Source organism: Aphelocoma coerulescens, chromosome 1 (genome assembly GCF_041296385.1).
Source record: "Aphelocoma coerulescens isolate FSJ_1873_10779 chromosome 1, UR_Acoe_1.0, whole genome shotgun sequence".
NCBI classification, from domain to species: domain Eukaryota; kingdom Metazoa; phylum Chordata; class Aves; order Passeriformes; family Corvidae; genus Aphelocoma; species Aphelocoma coerulescens.
In genome coordinates this window covers 64,436,500-64,456,827 of record NC_091013.1, presented here as the reverse complement: position 1 = coordinate 64,456,827, position 20,328 = coordinate 64,436,500, and the positions used below count along the sequence as shown (strand labels likewise).

Genomic DNA, 20,328 nt, shown 5'->3' with positions numbered 1-20,328 from the left:
TATGTGATGTTTCCATATTAAAGTTTTTGGGGTAGCAGCGGAGCTGGATAAGAAGACTTTGAAATAATGAAAGGTAGCTTGTTCCATAAGAAACTTAATGATTTTGGTTAAAAAGGAAAAAAAAGAGACCGATCAGAAAGGTTCTTGCTGACAAAAATCTGTACTTCACCAAGGCTACTAGACTGAAACTTCGATGAAGAGTAGTGGTTAAGAGAGAACTGCCTGACACAGGTCAAACCTGTTTAAAACATGGCTTTTGAGGCATATGTATAGATAGTCAAAGAATAGCAGGTGTAATATTTTAGGTTTAGAAACTAGCTAAGGGGAAAATTTTAGATTAATTTGAAATTGAATTACACAGAGTGCTATGGTAATTCTTTTAAAGAACTATAACTTTAAAGAATGTAGAGAAAGTACTGGACATCCCAAATGTCAGACTTTGCAGAAGATTTGAAAACAGTACTTGAGATTACTGAGGTCTGAGGAATGCCACGGGGGTTGGAAAAGCTAGTTTTTGGCAGTACAATGGCAGATGAAACTTGGTGCAAGGTAACGCACAATGAAGAAAGCATTTAAAACAAAAAATGAATGCATTTTTTAAAAGTAACTGAAACCATGCAGTAGAAAAATAAGTTATTGTGGACAGCTCAATGAAACCATGTGTTCAAAGTGAAGTCACAGTTGTAGAAGCAAACACGCAGGTATATGAAAATGGAGTAGAAAATGGTAATACGCTGTAGAAATCCGCGGTCCAATTTTATGTGAAGTGCTGTTTGGTTGTCGTCACCTGTATGAAAGAAAATACAGTCAAAGGTCTTCTTGAAGTGGGCAAAGAGGTGAGAAATAAACTGGAGAGACAAAAGGACATGGGATGAATGCAAATAACGTATGTTTGAGGGAATGTAAGTTAGATGCGTCATATTCATACTTTATCCCAGTAGAAGGAGTGGCAAATTTGGAAATGACAAGGGGAAATGCTATATAAGTTATATATGATGATCCTACCTGATTCCTAGAAGATAGAGACACAAAGCTGAAGAGGTTCCACAAGTAGCTAAGACAGTATAACTAGTATAAAATCTTTTCAGAAGAGATTTTTTTATTCTTTGGAGACGTAAGATAACTAGTGCAATCTGTATGTATTTAGGAAGAAACTTCCTGTATGGACAGTTTATAGACTATATACCTTTTTATTTCTTCATGCTTTGTACTATTATTTGCAGAGACAATATGCTGTGTTATTTGGACACCTACATTGAACTCAGTTTTTCTGTGTTTCTTGGATTTGTGTTTGGAATTACTTCAGCACTGTACGTTAGTGTATTAATTATTATACAAATAATTAGATAAGGTTCCTGCTTTTACTGTATTTAGTTGGAAATTTATATATTGAATTTTTCTCTGTATTATGAGAAGACAGTTAAACTGGTGTGTATGAAGTCTTACCTAGTCTTAACCTTGAAGGTGTGTGGGATTTGGGAGGAGCAGTGGGAGGAACTTAATGTACATTTAGGAAGGTTTTCATAAGGAATGTGTATCGCTTGTTTTATATCTGTGGTTTTTGTCACTGTAGCTTTTAACTATTTCCACTGGAAGTGGGACTCAGCATTATCTTCCATCTCTTTAAATGGCAACAATACCTCCTAATGCCAGGGGATCTTCAGATTCATTTTCTTATGTGTTTCTGTAGCATGGTAGTAGTTTACACTATATAGGAATTATACCTAGAGCAAAATAGTACTGTGCTTGCCCAAAAGGTTCTAGCTATAATATGTGTAGGTTGCTGTAGGTTTAAAGGAATCTGTGCTTTGGAATGAGTTTATTTTGCTGCTGCATGTACTGTGCAACCTGATAAGGTTGAAACCGAGATTTCTGCAATGTAAGAATTGTAGGTTGTATGAGTCTTCTGTTCTTTCCATCGGTGTTGGCAAAATAACACTTCTTGGCTAGAAGCATGTTTTACAGATTAGATGAGTCCTTTTGTGCTTGGCCAGGATTTTCTGGCAGTAGTGGGAAATTTATTCAAGTAGACATCAAGTCTTATGCTGTAGAGTGCGATCACATGGGACATGGACCTTCCATTTAATTACACATTAAATTAAATCTCTCAGAAGTCAGCCATAACGTCATCTGTTTTTTCCCTTCCTTATGTGGCATCTCTCCTGAACATCACCATGAAACTGTAAACATCTATCCAACACCTGTTATGTTTAGTTGTGAGCATGTATCTGAAAACAGTGTAGACAAGTCTACTAAACTGTTGTTTCCTCTTAGGCCAGGCTACAATATTTTTTTTAGTAAATAAATATGTAATTATGAGAGTCTGTTGGTTCTCGTCTAGTAAATGGCATTTTTTCAGAGACTGCAGAGAAATAGTTAACAAATGTGACTGAAGTGGATATGCAGCATCTTCAAGTACAAGTGAAGGACATACTTTTGGCCTGTAGGAGCTTAACTTACTTTATTCTTGACTTGTTGAGGGAGAGACAAAAAACATGTAAAGAAGGTCTATAGGGATGTGAAGGAAGTATTTCATCCCTATAGTATGAAGGAATCAAATGTGTTATAACTGAAACAAGTAAAATAAAAGGAATATGTTGAGGATTTTTCAGTGAGAAAAATTAAGTATGTGTTTTAAACCATCATAACTTAAATTCTCGATTTGCATGTCCCAGGAAAAATATACTCAGTTTCTAAACTGATACTTGATTTTCAAGATGCAATGTTGTCAGAATATTTCTTCTTGACAACTAAACAACATTTAATGTAAAATACCATGCTTCCCCTATGTTCAGTATTTCAGTTTGATAGCTGTTTTTGTTCTCAGTTCTTGTGTAGAAATATGGTTGTGCCACTACTGAATCTGTCCACTGAAATGAGAAAATACAGGCTCTTTCAAGATCCTTGTATTGGCTTGTAAGTTTGAAGAGGTAGGCGTGATGCATACAGGTTGTGTAGTATTTTTAACAAGGGTTATTAAATTGGACTTGAAGCATGGACTTGCTGCATGTTCTTTGATGACAAGTTATTTGACGAATTGGCTTTGAGAAGTTTTTTTAAATCGATATAGAGAGGTTGTCCTAATGTTCATGTTCCAGTTTGCTAGAAGAGGTAGTGTTGAATTAATAGAAACTAGTACTCACATTTAAGAAATTATGGTTTTGTTAGTTTATGTTGTAGGAATCAGGTGAAGTATATAGCAGAAGTACACAGTTTAGTAGAACAGATGTGGCCTTCATGGAGGAGGGTGGGCTAGAAAAGTAAGAATAGTCTTAAGAAAAAAAAAGAATGGTTGCAGGGAAGGCTTGTTATACTTACAGATTTTTAGATCTCATCAGAGTCATTTTCTTTTAAAGTAATTTGCTTTGGGGCGTAGTACATTTCTGGCCCTTAGACTGAAATGCCTTTAGTACATGTTGAGACGATGGCTTAGTGGATGTAGACTGGTCTGCAGCTGATGTCAGCAACCAACATGACTCAGTAAGTTATGACCTTCTGCATCATTTTAGAGATCTACATCATTAAACTAGAGATAAGTTTTTATCATTGTCAGTGAATAAAAAGGAATAGTTGAATTTTACTAGTTTTTGAGTGACTATCTGCAATTTTATGTTGTTTCCTTAATGTGTTTCTAAGGTGATGTTAAGTTTTTAAATTAAGTCAAGATGTAAGTCCCAATAAGGAATAGCTAGTGAAATTCTCAGGCATCTCCTTTTCTTGGTGTAAGTATCTCCCACATACCAACATGAAAAAATCCCCCCAAAAAACCAAAAGAAGGCAGGTGAGAACAACAGGGCTGTTCTGGTTTCCTATTTAATAAATTAACCTGAGATACTTCTAAGCTTGAATTTTCTTCTTTTGCTACAGTAGTGAAGAAACTTTGTCCTGTATTCCACTTGAGCCCAGGCAGATCATTTAGAGGATGTTGCTTCAGCAGATGCAGAGGTGCAACTATATAGCTTTATACTGGAATTTAGCAGGGGGACAAGAGTGGCAGAGCATCAGTTGACTTGAAATTATCTTTTTTCGTGTAAGGATAGTCTCTGTCTTTCTTAGGTGTTCACAGGACTCTCTGCCACACAGAAAATAGGTGCCAATGCAGTAGTTAGACTTGTCTTGGAGACAGTGAAAGTCAAACGCAAAACTATCAATGGAACTTGATTCCATTGTGTTGCTTTAGAATTTTTCTCCCTTCTGCCAAGGGTCTCTGGGTTTTTTTTATTTTATTATCTCCTCCCCCTCCACATTCTTTATCCTCTGAAGAGTTAAATGGTTCCACTTCTGAGGCTCATCTGCCTTGCATATAAATATTCTTATTTACAGCTGAGAATTCTTGCTCAAGCTGTTAAAATGATACTCTTAAAAATGTTCATGAAACTTCTGGTCTTTAGAACTTTATCTGTTCTTTTGGTGCCTATTTTAAATTTTTTTCTCTGATATGTGCTTGACTCTTGCCCTGCCTTTAAGCCTTCTTATTTTATGAATCCTTTCTTCTCTTTTCCACATCTGCTATTTGCATTCTGATTATATGAAATTGCGTTAAAACATGTAGCCTGTGGAGTCTCTGCTTGTTTAAGAAGGTATTTGTTCAACAGGCTAAAGGGGAAAATGTTTTTTGTACTATGAAAAAACCCCTGCCAAAATACCATGTAAAATACACCTGCTTCTTCAGGCTTCTTGTAAAATAAAGTTGTTTACTCTAATGCAGCATTTTTCCCTTTATAGAAAGAGTCGTCACGAGGAAGACATAGAGAAAAGGAGGATATCAAAATTACAAAGGAGCGAACGCCAGAAAGTGAAGAAGAAAATGGGGATTGGGAAACAAATAGAGAAGGTATGTATAAGGTATTGAACTCAGTCCCCTAACACCTCAAAGAACTGTGAGATTTCTAGGCTGTGTGTTAAGTGGAATGCTTCAAGATTTGGTTTCTAAGCAGAATACTTTTCATGCAATAGCCATTCGTTCAATTTTTTTTTTGAGGAGAACAAACAAGTTTTCTGAGTTGGACTGCTACAGTGGTTAAATCAACTAGCTTTTCAAATACAGGAGTTTGGGGTTTTTTTCCACTTTTGACTACTGAGGCAACAAGGAATTTAGGTATAGTCTACTCCATGGTGAATCTTTCACATTAAGGTCACTAGATGAATCGAAGTTGCACCTAAAGGAATTTTAGAACTGGTCAGTCTGAGAAGAAAGTGTAATTCCTTTGAATTCAAAAGTCAGCCGTTTTTGTTGCGTAATTTGTCATGGTGTAAGCTGTCATTAACAAGGGCTCCATTTGAGTGAGTATAATTACAGTTGAAGGTGGAAATCAGTGAAATATTTGTATTTTAAAAATACCTGAAAAATTCTAAGTGTCTTCCGTTACCTTCTGTAGTCACTTCGGTATGAGTTGGTGGTTGGGAGTTTTTGGGTTTGAAAATTTTTTTAGTACTTACAAGGTGGTTTCATTGTTGATGTGGGCAGTTTTCTTCTCTCCTAAGTTCTGCTTTTGTTAGAGTCCAAGTTCACCTGGTAGTGATGTTACAGGAGCTTCTACTGAGCTCTGGTGTTCCTGTAGTTTTTTCTAAGTGTCTGTGTTTCAGAAGTAGTTACGGTGTTGCAAGAAAAAAAACAGCAATTCTCATCCCTTCTGAGGGAATTCAGGTATAATGAACGTATTTGCAATGAGGCATACTGCAAGTTATAGGATGGAGCTCCTTGGAAATGTCATTAACTAGGGAGCTTTTCAATATTGTGTGCTAGAAATGTTGCAGGTCCTGTTTTGCTGTGTCTTAAGCACAATACATGAATGGAAAAGTAGCCGTAATATGTATTCACTCCTTAGTAGACTTTTTTTTTGCACACTTTGAGAAAAATTGATTTATGACATGTATACATGGAAATAAAACCTGACTCAAAAACATTTGAAACATAGAAACCACAAGTTCTATATAAATATATAGTATTAATGTCTTAAGTCTTAGACACTGAGACTTTCATCTTGAGAATTCAGCTTTTTTTTCAAAATATTGTCAATTTTTGGTATATGGATGAAGTAGAATTACTATCTGTTAAGTTCTAGGGAGTGCTATATAAGTAGGTGGATAGACTGGGAAAGAACCTATGTTACTAGGAACTGCACCTTTCTCTAAACTGCTCCCATGCATTTTCAATACGATTTCACTTGCCAGGTTGGAAGTATATTATATTAATTGTGCATGATTTAATGAAAAACTGAGAGAAATAGCACTTTTTCTAATGTGAAAACTGAACAGTGATAATGTTTGGTTACAGTTTACATCTGGTTTTACAACTGGATGTAAACTCTTGAAATGTATGTTTATCTGATAAAAGGGTTCATACTGAACTCTTCTCTTATTTTAAAATCAATGTCTGCATGTAATTAAGTAAGTGTATCAATTGATTTGTAAGACATTGTATTAAATAAAACCTTCTAGTACCATGCATCACTATATAAATCTGTTTCATGTGATTTTCCCAGTTAAATAGTGCTCTTCATATTTTTGGTCTTTGTGAAGACACACAGTTTTAATTTTTTTTGTTATTTAAATATAACTAAGTGATCTCCTCTGTTTCCCTTCCTGATGAATGTCCGTGGAAGAAGTTAAGGTGTTTTTAATGAAGTTTAAGAGTTTAACTTCAGGTCGTATGGAACTGACTGGAGTTACTTCAGGTTTGCACGCATAATTGGAGAAGAAATTTGACATTCATTCCTTGATCCATTCATGCAGTACTTAAAAGTCATGAAAATATTTATGCTTGGCATCCAGTATGCTAAATGTTACTGTTATCTTTTTCATAAGAAATAGTTTACTAATCTATTTACTTTTTTTTTCTTTAAATAAAGACTCTGATAATGGAGATGTTAATTACGATTATGATCATGAGCTGTCTTTGGAAATGAAGCGCCAAAAGATTCAGAGAGAACTCATGAAATTGGAACAGGAAAACATGGAGAAACGAGAGGAAATAGTCATTAAAAAAGAGGTTTGTATTATGTAAATGTGCAATAGAAAAGACAAGTCATCAGCCACTTCATAGACTTCTAATTGTTTCCCATAAGACTTAAGGTTTTTGGGCTACAAATGCACTATTGTGTTACATAATTGTAAGTAACTGGCACCTATATAATTAGTATGTGACTTGAGTATTAGAAGTGAGTTTCTCATCCGTCATCCAGCACAATAACCGAGTTTTCTTCTTTGTGAAGTCAGCTATTAAATGACTAGGATTTAATGCATTTTAGTAATACAAAACAAATAAGATTTGTAACAGAGAGGACATATAAAAGAAAACACAAGGCATTTGCCAATCTCATTTTCCAGCTTGCCTTGTAGTAACAAGTAAAGTAGAGTGACAAAGTTATAAGTGTTAGAAACCCTAAAATTTTGGGGAAGATTAAAAAAAAAAATCCTCTAAGGATGTTTTTCTTTTTCAGACAAATATGAGTGTTAGTTGTGAGCATACTGATTTTAAACTTTTAGTTACAGTTTTTGTAATGTATTACAGAGTGCATCACCTTCTCTTCCTCCATGCTTTATCTGTTGTCTTCCTTTTATGGTGTTCTTTGCAAACAATGTGATTAGGTTGAAGTAGAGATGTATATGGTTAAGATCTCATACTCTCTCACTTGCTGAATTTACATATTTGACACATATATCAGCATACACTTACACGTTTGAGCATCAATATCTTATTGGTTAACTGTATTCTTTCCCTCAAGATTTCTCCAGAGGTGGTTAGATCTAAATTATCACCATCGCCATCACCACGAAAGTCTAGCAAATCTCCAAAACGAAGGTCCAGTCCCAAATCATCATCTTCAGCTAGTAAGAAAGACAAGAAAGCATCTACTGTCTCTTCACCACTTTTGGATCAGCAGAGGTCAGTATGTAGATGCATCTTGCAAGAGAGTGAGAACAGAGAACCGCACTTACATTTATTTCTGGAGTTTTCATAATTAATGTTTTCCATTTTCCTTGCTTTCAGTGCCCTTGATTATAGAACTTTGGGGGAAGGTCTCTAAATTGTGGATTGTGAATCATCATATACAGAAAATGGTTATATGTGTGTAGTTGTCAGTCGATTATTTTCATGGTTTACAAGCAGATCTTTTCCCTTTGAATGTCCAGTCTTTGGGAGGTGATGAGAAAATATAAAGCACTGAAAAGTGGGAAACACTTTTGTTTGAAGTGCTGTAGCCTGTGAAGCAGCCTCTCTAAACCGAAGTGGTTAAAATTCGACCAACTGCTCATTCTGTTGGTATTGCATATTACCGTTCAAGAAATAATGTGTGACTTTCAAGGCAGGGAATTTCTCAGAATTCAGGATAGATAAATGAGGCATGGGGGAGGGCAGGGAAGAATTAAGGCTAAAATATGTAAAAATCACAGGATTTTAACGGAGTGCTGTGCCACCAAAGTCACTCTCCAAAACCTGTTTCTAAAGTTCTTGCTGGCCACAAGACGTTCTGAATTGTTGTTTGCAGCTTTTAGATAGGAAAGAAATTACTGCAGCAGTGTAACCAGACACATCTGTATCTGCTAAGTGAAAATCCCCTTTAAAATAGGGGCAAAACAATGTTGTTTCTGCTACAGGAATGGTATAGCGTGTGCTGGTGTGCTACTGATACTCAGTATGCAGTGATACCTAGTTGGTAGGGTTTATCTTAGTGGTGAATTATGTGGAAAATATATACTACTTCATATTGTGAGATGCATATTCAGGAATATTTAGATGCTTCATCCTTCATCTTTCAATTTAACGTTAACTTCCATCAGGTAGCTAACGTTAAATTGAAAACATGAGTAGTTCAAGTGTGTATATGGTTGGGGTATTGCATTGCAGAAGTGGGAGTCTGAACAGACAAAGTACTCTGTAGTGTTTGTCTTCTGATGTGTACAGTTCATATAAGGGCATTTTATCTTTGAAAACTGGTTCTGTCTGAACAAGAGCAATTCCTGATTTTGTTTACTTCCTTCAGAAAAAAAGGCTATAAATGGAAGAGCTCAACATAAATTTTTACCATCTCTATTCACCCTTTGGTCAAGTTCAGCTACTGAATGGTGCTTGCTAATGGAGTTGGTGAATCCTGTCCTAAAAGCTTCAAGGCCTTTTTATGTTATAATTTACCTGTCAACGTCTGAGAAATTACTGTTTGAAATAGTTGTCAGCTCTTCATTTTTACACCCACCCCCCACCCTGTTAATTTCTCTCTAGGAGTTCTAAAAGTAACCAGAGTAAAAAGAAAGGTCCTCGTACCCCTAGTCCTCCTCCTCCAGTACAAGAGGACACTCCCCTGGGGAAAAAACACAAAGAAAAACATAAAGCAAAAGAGCGTTCAGAAGAAAAGGCAAGGGAGGTGAAAGAGAGAGGGCGTGACTTTGAAAGGCACAAGGAGAAAAAAGAGAAGCAGAGGTAAGTTACATTGCATTATTAGCTTTTAACTGTAAAGTAACCTTGCTTTTAAAGTTATCTTTTATAGAACACTGAATAGTAAAGGTGGTTTTACCTGCTTTGCCAACAACCTTTTCGGTACTCATGAAGTATTTTCAGTGTGTTGTATAGATGGGTTGATAAACTATAACTAACAGATTGGTAGGTTTTAATTACATAACTTAGTAGGTCTGTAAAATGCCCCTTTGAAAGATTCATTACTTCTCAGGAATCTGGACCTTCCCCAGTGAAACAGGTTGTTCACCAGAATCCTTATCGAAGTCATTCATGTCTGATTGCCTGCTTTTCTGAAATCTTAAGAGTACTAATATCTTTATAAGTTGGCAGTGTGCATTTAAACTCTCCCTAATCTTCAGTAGGTTAAAGTATTTTTGAAGTAGTCAAAGACTGCTGACATTTTAGAATTGCTTCACTTTTGCATATGTGCATATTTATATCCTAAAATAAAAGGTGTACTACTATGACTATTCCATTATTTCCTGGAGCATACGTGTCCACTTAAGCTGAAAGATATGTGATCTGCATTTTTATGGCATGTGTTTTCTTGATGAAAGTAGGGTACATGTTCTTAAGTCTTACTTTGTAACTGGCAAATCAAAGACTAAGGATTGGAAGACCAGTGAATTGTGTATTTATGATTGATTAAATAAATTACACCATACTTACTTGAAAGTATTTTATTTCCCTCATGATTGCCCACTGCATTACTGGAAAGAAGTTGCAAGCAGTAGAAAAGAATATTCTAGGTAGTGCTGAAACGATTAAGACAGTACTTGTTTTATCATTGTACTATAATCAGGTATTGCTGTGGTGATTACTGCCCTATATTTCACTGTTGGATTTTAGTCTTTTTTTTTTTCCAGTACATAATAAAAATGAAGTTGTAATGTCAAATCTCTATGAGGTACAGTCAGTGAAATAGTTGAAGGTTTTGACAGATTACTTTCATTCACTTGCTACTGGGATTAGCCCTTAAAAATATGTCTGAGCTCAAAACTGCTTAAATAAAGTTCTGATGTTACAGAAATTTTTAAATGAGGTAACAAAGTATTTTTAGTTGGTAAGAATTCTGTTTCACCACCACATGAAATATTAGGTAAAATTACAAGAAGATTTTTTTCGGTTTTACCATGTTCTAGTTTTCACAGTTCAGTGTAGCAAGAAATTTAGTCCATATCTTGCATTTTTGAGTTGTGCTATCTTGAGGTAGTTTCATATGTGAAATTATAGATGGAACAAATGACTGTGTAACATAGCTCTTGATAACGTAATCACAGGTTCTGTCTTGGAGATGTTTGTAGTTTCTTAGAAATGTGCTAACACCATCTTATCCCTGTTACACAAGCTGCTGTTTGTTTTCCAGGGATCCCTCTGAAAGCTCCCGTAGACAGAAACGTTCTCCTAGTCCTGCGGATCACTCTGGCAGTAATTCTTCCCCTTCCAGGGAGTACTCACCACCTGCTGCGAGGCGAAGGCAAACCTCCCGAGCTCCAGCCAAGTCAACCACTCACAAACATAACTTCTCACCCTCTCGCAGGTGGGAGGTCAATTCTAGTTTGGAAACTTCCTCTGTTAGTTTGACTGCTTGTTTACGTGTCTGTTGTGAATATATTTGTGCTTCAAACTCTTGAACTCAGACTGGGGGTTTTTTTGCCAAGTTACTACATTGAGGGTACTTGTCGTGTCAAGAACACAAGTCACAGTGAAAGTTTCCATTTATCACTTCCTCTCAAATGTTTTGTCCTCAGGTAGAACTTCAGAAGTCTGATATGAGATATAGTCAGTCTGTGATCCTTCAGGAACTTTTTTCCTCCCTAACCTTTCCCTTCTTAAAAAGTAGAACATGGGAAAATCTTTTACCTTGGAGATGGGAAAGGAGCAGAGTTCCTCCATTCTAAAATGGGTAAAGTGATACTAAGGTCCTGGTTCTGCACATCTTTCTTGAGAAGCAGGCACAACTGGCTAAACAGTGATATGCAAAGCTTCTTGCAGGAAGCTTTAGGGAAGATATCATATCTTTAGTTCTTGGGGCTTTAGAAAAAAATGTTTTACCACCCATTAAAAATGGAGTACGCTCCTTATTTTGGTCTGAAAGAGTGTAAGCTCAGGTTTAGAATGGCAGTGCTAAATACTACTGTAGTCCCATATTTATATAATGGAAAGTGAGGCATTCTTATTTTCTGCACCTCTGGTTGAAGGGTGGGGGAAGCTCCAGATGTCATATCTATTTCTGCATGCTGATAAAACAACAAAAATAAAACCCATTCATTCAGCAATCCAAAGAGTTATAAGCAAACTGTTTGGCTTCTGTGGTGACTCAGTTCAGCTGGAACAACGTTGGATTGTTTTATGGTAGATGTCACTGAGGGACATTTTTACTATATTGGATTCTTCATAGGGAAGTGAGTTCCTCCTGGAGCAATAGGACAGACTCTGCAAAATACCTCTTGTTTTAACTTATTCCGGTGTCCTGGTTTCAGCTGGTATAGAGTTAATTTTCTTCCGAGGAGCTGCTGCAGTGCTGTGTTTTGGATTTAGCATAAGAATAATATTGACAAGACACAGATGTTTTAGTTGTTGCTAAGTAAAGCTTACCACAGTTTCCCATACCCTGCCAGTGAGCAGGTGCACAAGATGGTGGGAGGGAGCGTGGCCAGGACAGATGACCTGGACCGGCCAAAAAGAGACTCTGTACCATAGAACATCATGTTCAGTGTATAAACTGGGGGAGTTGGCCAGGAGCTGCCAGTTGCCCACAGGGACAGGCTGGGTATCAGTCGAGGTGAGCAACTGTGTTGTGCATCACTGTTTCTCTTGGTTTTCTTCTTTTTCTCTCTCTTTTTGTTATTTCCCTTTTCATTGCTGATATTCTTACCATCATTATTATATTTTACTTTATTTTAGTTTTTAAACTGTTCTTATCTCAACCCACAGGCCTTTTTGCCATTCTCCTCCCCATCCTGCTGGAGGTGGGCGGGGGAGTGAGTGAGCAGCTGTGTGGTACTTAGTTGCTGGCTGGGGTTAAAGCATGACATCCAGTAGTTTGTTCATCATTGCCTGCTTGTATCAAGTGTTGTGCAAGGGAGTGTTAAGCAAGGAAGATAAATGGGCCTTCTGCTAGAAGCAGGGAAGGATATTTGAAATATTTTGTCTCCATACCCATTGAAAGCCTTCCATGCAAGCCAGTTTTGGTAACCCTGTGAAAGTAGTGGTTTCACAGGGAAAAATAAATGTTGTCTTACTTTAAAGACAATAAGTCATGAAAGTTTTTTGGATTCTGTCGGTCATGTCTAGCCCTGACAGAATTTTACCTTGAGTGCTAAAGACTTGAAGTGTGTTTTTGTCTATGTTGGTCGTATTATGAGGAAATTTTTTACTGTTGTGTAAATTATCTTTAGTTAGTGATGGAATTTCAAAGATCAGAGATATTTAGTATACATTTTCTTATTCTATCAGATGTGAGTTTTCCATGATTGTGTAAACATTCACGTTTGCTGACATTTTAAGTAGCTATGCATATGGTTTTTCTGGATCTTAAGAATTGTTTAAAGATCAATCCTTACAATAAAACATGGTAGAAGTGTATAAGAAGGAGACGTTGTTGCTTTCTAAAAAAATTCAGTGCTGTTGTAAACAAAAAAATCTAAGTTACACCTCAGAAAAATTATCTCCGTAATTTTATTATGAACTCCAAAAAGGATTTTATATTGAAGAAAGCAATAGTCTTATTTGGGGATGGGAGAGAAGATAATGATTTTTTTTCTGACTCCTCCCTCCCTTCCCCTACATTCTGGTAGCTATGTAATACAATTTTGATTGGACAGATTTTTCCTGGGTATTAAATAAATAATAATCATTTAAAGACAAACATATTTTGAAAGCATATACTTGGCACCCTGGAGGGAAGCCAAGTTTGATGTTTTATAGAAACAGCACGTATTTTCAGCAGACAGAGGGTAGGGAATACACAACTTATTTTAATTGCTTTTTTGTACGGTGTGTTAAGAACCTTTCAAGTCAAATTATTACACGTGTGCCTGTTTTAACTCTTCCTTGCAGGTCTGCTTCTCCATCAGGTCAGCATCATTCTCCCATATCCTCCAGACATCACTCCTCTTCCTCACAGTCAGGCTCCTCTGTTCAAAGACATTCTCCTTCCCCACACCGCAAAAGAACTCCTTCTCCATCCTATCAAAGGACAGCTTCCCCGCCTGCAAGGCGGTCATCTTCCCCCTATCCCCCCCACTCTTCCTCTCCACCTCAGAGGAAGCGAAGTCCTTCGAGACACCGATCTCCTGGAAGAGACAAGGGAAGACACGATCGTGATCGGACTTCACAGTCTCATGACAGACGCCACGAAAGGCGGGATGGTATGAATGAAAAATAGCTCTTCAGAATCGTTTTTATTGGTTTGCAAATTGCATTTTGAAACTTGATTTTTCAAATTGTGGCATTGTCTGCACCAATCCCAGGGGATAGGGGGTGAAGAAAATACTGGCTGTCTTTATTCTTCCTGTGCTGGTTGTGCTGATTGTGCGGTTTGCAGGTACTGTGTATTAAAGTACCCCTGGTAGAACTGCTTATGTAGGCTCAACTGATTGTAAAGGTGCTGTAGGTATCTACATAGGTGTTCCTTGTGTAATGCAATGGTGGTGTCAGTAGGTAAGTGATTTTCACGGCAGGGTACTCCTAAGTAACTATTACTCTTTTCTGTGAGGTGCCCAAATCCAGTCCCCACTGATTGCTGCCTACTGTCTTTGTAATGACATTAAGTGAGGTGTGTGCAAAGAAACAGCCATTCCCTCTGGAAATCTGTAGAGCTGTTTGAACATTATGTGATGAGTAAACATGCCGTTTGCCTTGACAGACGGATTACAAAGAGTACGTATGTCAGCTCTATTTTCGACTGGCTGTAAACTTACCTTCCTGTAGCACTGATATTACAAATATGTAATAAAAAAAACCCCAGAACAAAAAAAAAAGAAAAACCCCAAACTCAAACCAACAGATTTTAGCAGGGCATTGAGGCCTTACAAGTGGTCTAAATATACCACAAATTTTCTGCAAGTGTGTGTGTGTGTATAGAAAATAAGAGGAATTTATTGAGAAAATTTATTGAGAAAATAAGAGGAATTTATACATGGAGGAGTAATAACCCTACCTTAAAATTATTGAAGTGCGCTTGCTCTTTAGTATGTTTGACATTTATTGTTATTATACTTAATGTCTTTTGAACGGGTAAATATTTGTAGAGATCCATATTCACAATAAGATCTTTAAAGCTTACTAAATGTATAGATAGATAACCCAGCATGATCTCTACATATTAATTTTGATTCGCTAAGTGTATTTTGACTATGTTATTTTAGTCTTATTTGTGTGTTAAATGTATGCTTGCTCTGATTAAGCTGGGTATATAACGTTCTTTTGAACATTTTACAGAAACAAGAGGGAAAAGAGAAAAAGAAAGAGAAACAAGAGACGATCGTGATTATGACCAAGAGCAGAGTACCTCCAGGGACCATAGAGATGACAGAGAGTCTCGTGATGGAAGAGATCGGAGGGACACAAGAGACACCAGAGATCGGCGGGAGCCACGGGAATCCAGAGATACTCGAGACTCCAGAGACACGCGGGATTATAGCAGGGATACCAAAGACAGTCGTGACCAGAGAGACTCGCGCTCCACACGAGACTCCCATGACTACAGAGACAGAGAGAGTCGTGATGCCCATAAAAAGGATGACCAGTATCAAGATGACTTGCGCAGCTATGGAAGATCCCATGGCAGAGAGGAGAGCTCTCGTGCTGAAACAAGGAATGACTCCAGGAGTGACTCCAGAAATGAGAGCAGAAGTGATAGAACTGGCAGAAGTCGAGGCAGAGGTCCAGAACTATCTGACAAAGGTATTGTGTAATTTAAAAAATTCATGTGTCTCTATCATTGAAGATGGAATATTTGCATTCATACTGCCTTGTTTGATACTTGGTATGCAAGTACTGCCAAATAGTTCATGCTTTTAAAACTGTGTTCAATTCTGTTGTCATTAGATTAAAACTTACTGAAATTTATAGCACTTCTATGTTCTCCATTCATTAAAGTGGCATATCACTGGTATTCTGCCATCTCGTTTTGAAACAAAGCCTAACCCTTACATCACTATTTAATGTTTCTGCAGCCCTTGGTTTTCCCATTGGCTACAAACACGAGTAAGAGGCTGATGTGTACTGGAAAATTCCTAGGGGGTAGTGTGTTTCAAAGCCCTGGGCAACAGATTTTTTGTGCTCTTTCAAAAACAACTGCATGTCTTAGGTGTCTGAAAACCATCTTTCACACACACCCACCTCTCCCTGCCTCACCACCTTGCCTCATCCGATTTCCAAAATGTGTGACTTTAATCTTTGAAATGGTTTCTGAAATCTGATGCATTTTAAATAATAATAATAACAACAACTTATAATAATCTATTTTTTATTTTGCTTTTTCAGGCTTGTGACATTTTCATTAGGGAAGTGATACACAGTTTTTACAGGGAGGATGATCTCTGCTTTCTCTGCCTATTCTTGCTGCACTGTCTGCTAGCTTAAAGCCTACTCAGAAAAAATGTGAATTGGCTTTTGGACTGATACTTCTAGTCAGGAGACCTTGTACTATGACCAGGGGATGATGATGTAGAAAGTCTTGATTTTGCAGTTTGCAAATAATAACTTTACAGTTAAAACATGTGAAGTTTGAGTTGTTGTTCAAGTAGAGTTTGATGTTACAATCTTTATGTCCACGAACAGCTAAGTAAAATTTATTAGATGTTAATACATCAGTTGGTATAAAACATCAGTGGATTTCCTTACATGTGGAAGCTCATGTTTTGTGTTGCTACATCTCCATTAGGAAGTCGGGGGACTAGAGGATCGCAGGTTGATGGGCACAGCAGTAGCGGAAACTACCATGACAGCTGGGAATCGAGGAGTAGCTACGCTGATCGGGATCGCTATGACAGTCGGGATCAAGCACGAGATTCCTCCTTTGAGAGAAGACATGGTGAACGGGATAGACGTGACAACAGAGAAAGAGGTCTTTTAATGTCTGTTTTTACACATCCATCTGTAGTCAAATGTGCATATGCATGAGTGTGTGTGTTTCTCTTTCCCTCGTTTTTCTTCCTTGTTCTGCCCCCACACCAATTCATAAATAGCTCATCTGACACCACACACTGACACCAGTCCTATTCTTGATATAACTTCTGTTGTAAGATCATTCACTAGCCTTGTATACATGAATGCTGTCGTCTTTCCCCAGCCCTGTGGCTAGATTTTGGCATCTTCTGTGTTTATTCATCCAAGTAGTATTCAAACAAACTAAACTTCAAGGCAAGGGCTTTCATTGTACAACTTCATTGTACAATGTTTTTGCCTCCTCCTCCACTTCATGTGCATAAGCACGTTAAGCTTAGAGTCCATGTAAGCTTGGATTCATGATTGCGTTTCGTTACTGGTTCTGTTTGTTGGTATAGAAACACTGTGCTTTTGTGCTGTAAATTGCTTGAGTGTGTTTTGGGGAAGGCCTAAACTAGACTGACAATTATGGACTGCTTACTACTAAAGTAAGTGACAGTTTAAATTTATTATGAATTCAGAAATTTATTGTCTGGAGAGTTCAATAGTGATGAGTGCTTTGCTGTTGTCAATGATAGTTAGCTAGTAAGTGTTGATACCAGTGATCATGAAAAGAGCATGCATGACTTTTTTTTTACATAGTCAAATATTTTTTACATAGCAAGATGTCAGATTTCTGTACCAGCAAGTGTACTGTGTTTGAAGGCTTGAAGGAGTTTAGTAGCAGCTTACACTCTGAAATATATTTGTATTGCTCACCAATTAAGAGAACTGGAGGAGTCAGGGAAATGAAAATAGCGTGAAAATTAAAAGAAGAGCTGTGAAGACTAAACATAAAATTATAGTGGGTTATTCTCTGTCTTGAGCTTTGATTTATGGGTGGCAGATACATTCTAGCTGCTCTGTAATTTCAGTTCTTTGAAGAGATATTTTGCATGCCACTGTGAAAGATACTTTTTAGCCTATTGAAACAGATCTGTTGTTGCTTGTTCTTGTGAAAGGCTCTGCTTCAGATTCTCATTTTCAAGGCAGGATTTCAACAAACCTAAGCTCATGGCTTCCTTTTTCGTATCAGCTGAAAAATCCTGAACACTGAATGTGTCCTGGGGGTTGGCTTTTGCAGTCTAGCTTTCATCTCTTTCATCTCCCCCATCCAAATAAATCCTACATGTATATAATGTAATTTTGTGCCCTCATGTCCTAGCAAGTTCTTAATTTATTAAGAAAAACAAACATCCACCCCAAAAAAACCAAACCAAAACCCCAAGCCAAGAGGAAACCCTTGGAAATAAAAGCATGTAATCACAACAAAATAAATTTCTAGGAGAGAAGTTGCTTTGAATGGGTTGTATTTCCCATGGCGGGGGGAATATAAAGAGCATTAATTCAAAATTTATTGTCTTCTTCCTTAAAAATTCAGGTCACTTTTTGTAGTAGTAAATCCTCAGAGTTACAATTCAAGGCGCTTTCCCTAATTGGACTACAGTTTTAATATCTGTCATTCTGAGAAAAATTGAGATATATTTTGGTTGGTACTTAGTTCTGTGATATGCAAGGAGTATGATTTTAAAATGCAAGCTTGCAAATTTGAGCTGTCTGTATTCAACTAAGGCAAATATGGGAGTGTTCCAAGCAATCACTGGAACAGTACCTCAAAAAATGAAGTCACATAAGAAGTGCTGACTTATCTGCATTTAATTGTCTAATACATTTGCACTATTTGATTCACATAAGACTTTCATGTGGATGTTTTAACACCAAAACTGACACAACAAATAGGAGTTACAGAAGTTCTTTATAAAAATCTAATATTTAGTGTGCACAGTAAATCATATTACAGTGTTATAGGCCCATTAAAAGAATGTGAAACCTGTTCATGGAACCAATCATATGGATTGATGGTTTACCTTTTTAAAGAGGCAGAAATGTCACTCAACTTTGCTTTTACTTTTACCTGGTAACAGGGGAGCACTAAATCATTGTTAATTCACTCAAGAGATGAAAATTGATTAAACTGACGGAAATGCATGTTTTATTGATTTAGTTCTGTCCAAACTCTGCCTGCTCACACCTAGTGGACATTGTCTCAATTTGTAGTGAAGTGCACTCTCAGCCTCAGCGTAATGGACTGAGAAATACCAACCTCTATTCATGCAATCTTTTTCCTCTTTTGTATGGTGCTTTTATATATATATATATTGTAGGAAAATAGTTTTATTGATTTGTTGTGGCTCAAATACTACTAAGATGAGCATAGAAATTGCTATGAAGTAGTCAAAACCTATAGAAATACTCAAAAAATATCCACAATACAATGAACAGTATGTAGATAAGTCTGTGGAGAGTAAGTATAATTGGATAAATCAGATTTCACTGTCCTTCTGGATCAGTCATTTTCTACATGTTTAGTTTTTCCTCTGTCTCTAATCCACTGTCTGAACAACAGCAAACTCAGATTCTAAACTGTAAGTCTCTGCAGTGAGCACAAATGAAAACTTTTAGCAGTTCTGCTTCCCCTATCTCATCCTTGCCTCTCCATGTCTTGTGGATTTGGTTGTGTTTCTGTGCAGGGATCTCTTCTGCGATGAGACAGCCCAATATTTCTAATTTTGCAGAAACTTCTACTCTATGTTGTAAACAGCTTGAGTCCTTGTAAAGCGCTTGACTCCTAATAGATTTAGGAAGTAAAATCTTTGTACAGAAGTCTTAACATATCTTATGCATGCCATTCCCTGCTTTTTAAAAACCAGATTATACCAGATTTGGAAACATTGGGTAATGCCATACTAATAGCTATACTGTGAGGCATACATTTGTCTTTTGAGGCCATTCAGAAAAATCTGGTAGAAAATTAATTTTTTTTTTTTTTCAGCTTTTGGATAAATAAGTAAAGCCCACCTCCTAAATGTTGAAAAATTCTTTCAAAATTAGTTCTGCTTTTTGTCTTCCTTCCTTCCTAAAGGGAGTATTCAAATTTCTGCAGGGAGTTGCTTTTCATTTAATGCAAACCAAGATCTAGATTGTCAAGGCTCTTTTAGTGGAAGCCGTCTATATCTGTTTAGCATTTAGTAATCAAACCCGCTTCTGTTTGCAGATCAGAGAGCAGGCTCACCGGTACGACACCAAGGACGGAGTGATGATCTCGAGCGGGATGAGAGGAGAGAGGAGCGAAGGGTGGATCGTTCTGATGACAGGAGAGATGAAAGGACCCGGGAGAGAGAGCGGGAAAGGGAGAGGGACCGAGAGAGGGAAAGAGAAAGAGACCGGGAAAGAGAGAGGGAGAAAGAAAGAGAGTTGGAACGAGATCGTGCTCGGGAACGGGAGAGGGACAGAGAACGGGACAAAGACAGGGACCGTGAGCGGGACCGAGACAGAGATCATGACAGGGAAAGGGAAAGAGAGAGGGAGAGAGAGAAGGAGCGGGAGCGAGAGCGGGAGGAACGCGAAAGGGAGCGAGAACGAGAGAGAGAACGGGAGCGGGAGCGTGAAAGGGAGAGAGGTCGAGACAGAGACAAAGAGAGAGACCGCCAGAGAGACTGGGATGACAAAGAAAAAGGAAGGGAAGACCGCAGGGATAAGAGAGAAGATATTCGAGAAGAAAGAGGCTCAAGAGATGTCCACGATGAAAGAAAATCCAAGTGAGTGGATCTAAATGTTACTTCAGTCAAAGAAAAAAAAAAAAGGCAGTCTTTTACTGTTGAATTTGGTAAGTTAGTAGACAGGGGAGTATCTTAAGGAAGAAGACACCCTGTTTA

At 37.4% G+C, this 20,328-nt stretch overlaps 1 protein-coding gene across 6 annotated transcripts in view; it reads left to right on the top strand.

Annotated features, from left to right (window-relative positions):
* Positions 1–20,328, top strand: part of ZC3H13 (zinc finger CCCH-type containing 13) — a 46,178-nt gene that overhangs the window by 13,878 nt on the left and 11,972 nt on the right. For all 6 annotated transcript variants that reach the window (XM_069010361.1, XM_069010407.1, XM_069010369.1 and 3 more), the window contains 9 exons: positions 4,726–4,834; positions 6,852–6,991; positions 7,728–7,888; positions 9,224–9,421; positions 10,824–10,997; positions 13,520–13,830; positions 14,903–15,367; positions 16,350–16,532; positions 19,668–20,211. In XM_069010361.1, coding sequence (XP_068866462.1) covers positions 4,726–4,834; positions 6,852–6,991; positions 7,728–7,888; positions 9,224–9,421; positions 10,824–10,997; positions 13,520–13,830; positions 14,903–15,367; positions 16,350–16,532; positions 19,668–20,211 — 2,285 coding nt within the window. The remainder of the gene's footprint in view (positions 1–4,725; positions 4,835–6,851; positions 6,992–7,727; positions 7,889–9,223; positions 9,422–10,823; positions 10,998–13,519; positions 13,831–14,902; positions 15,368–16,349; positions 16,533–19,667; positions 20,212–20,328) is intronic.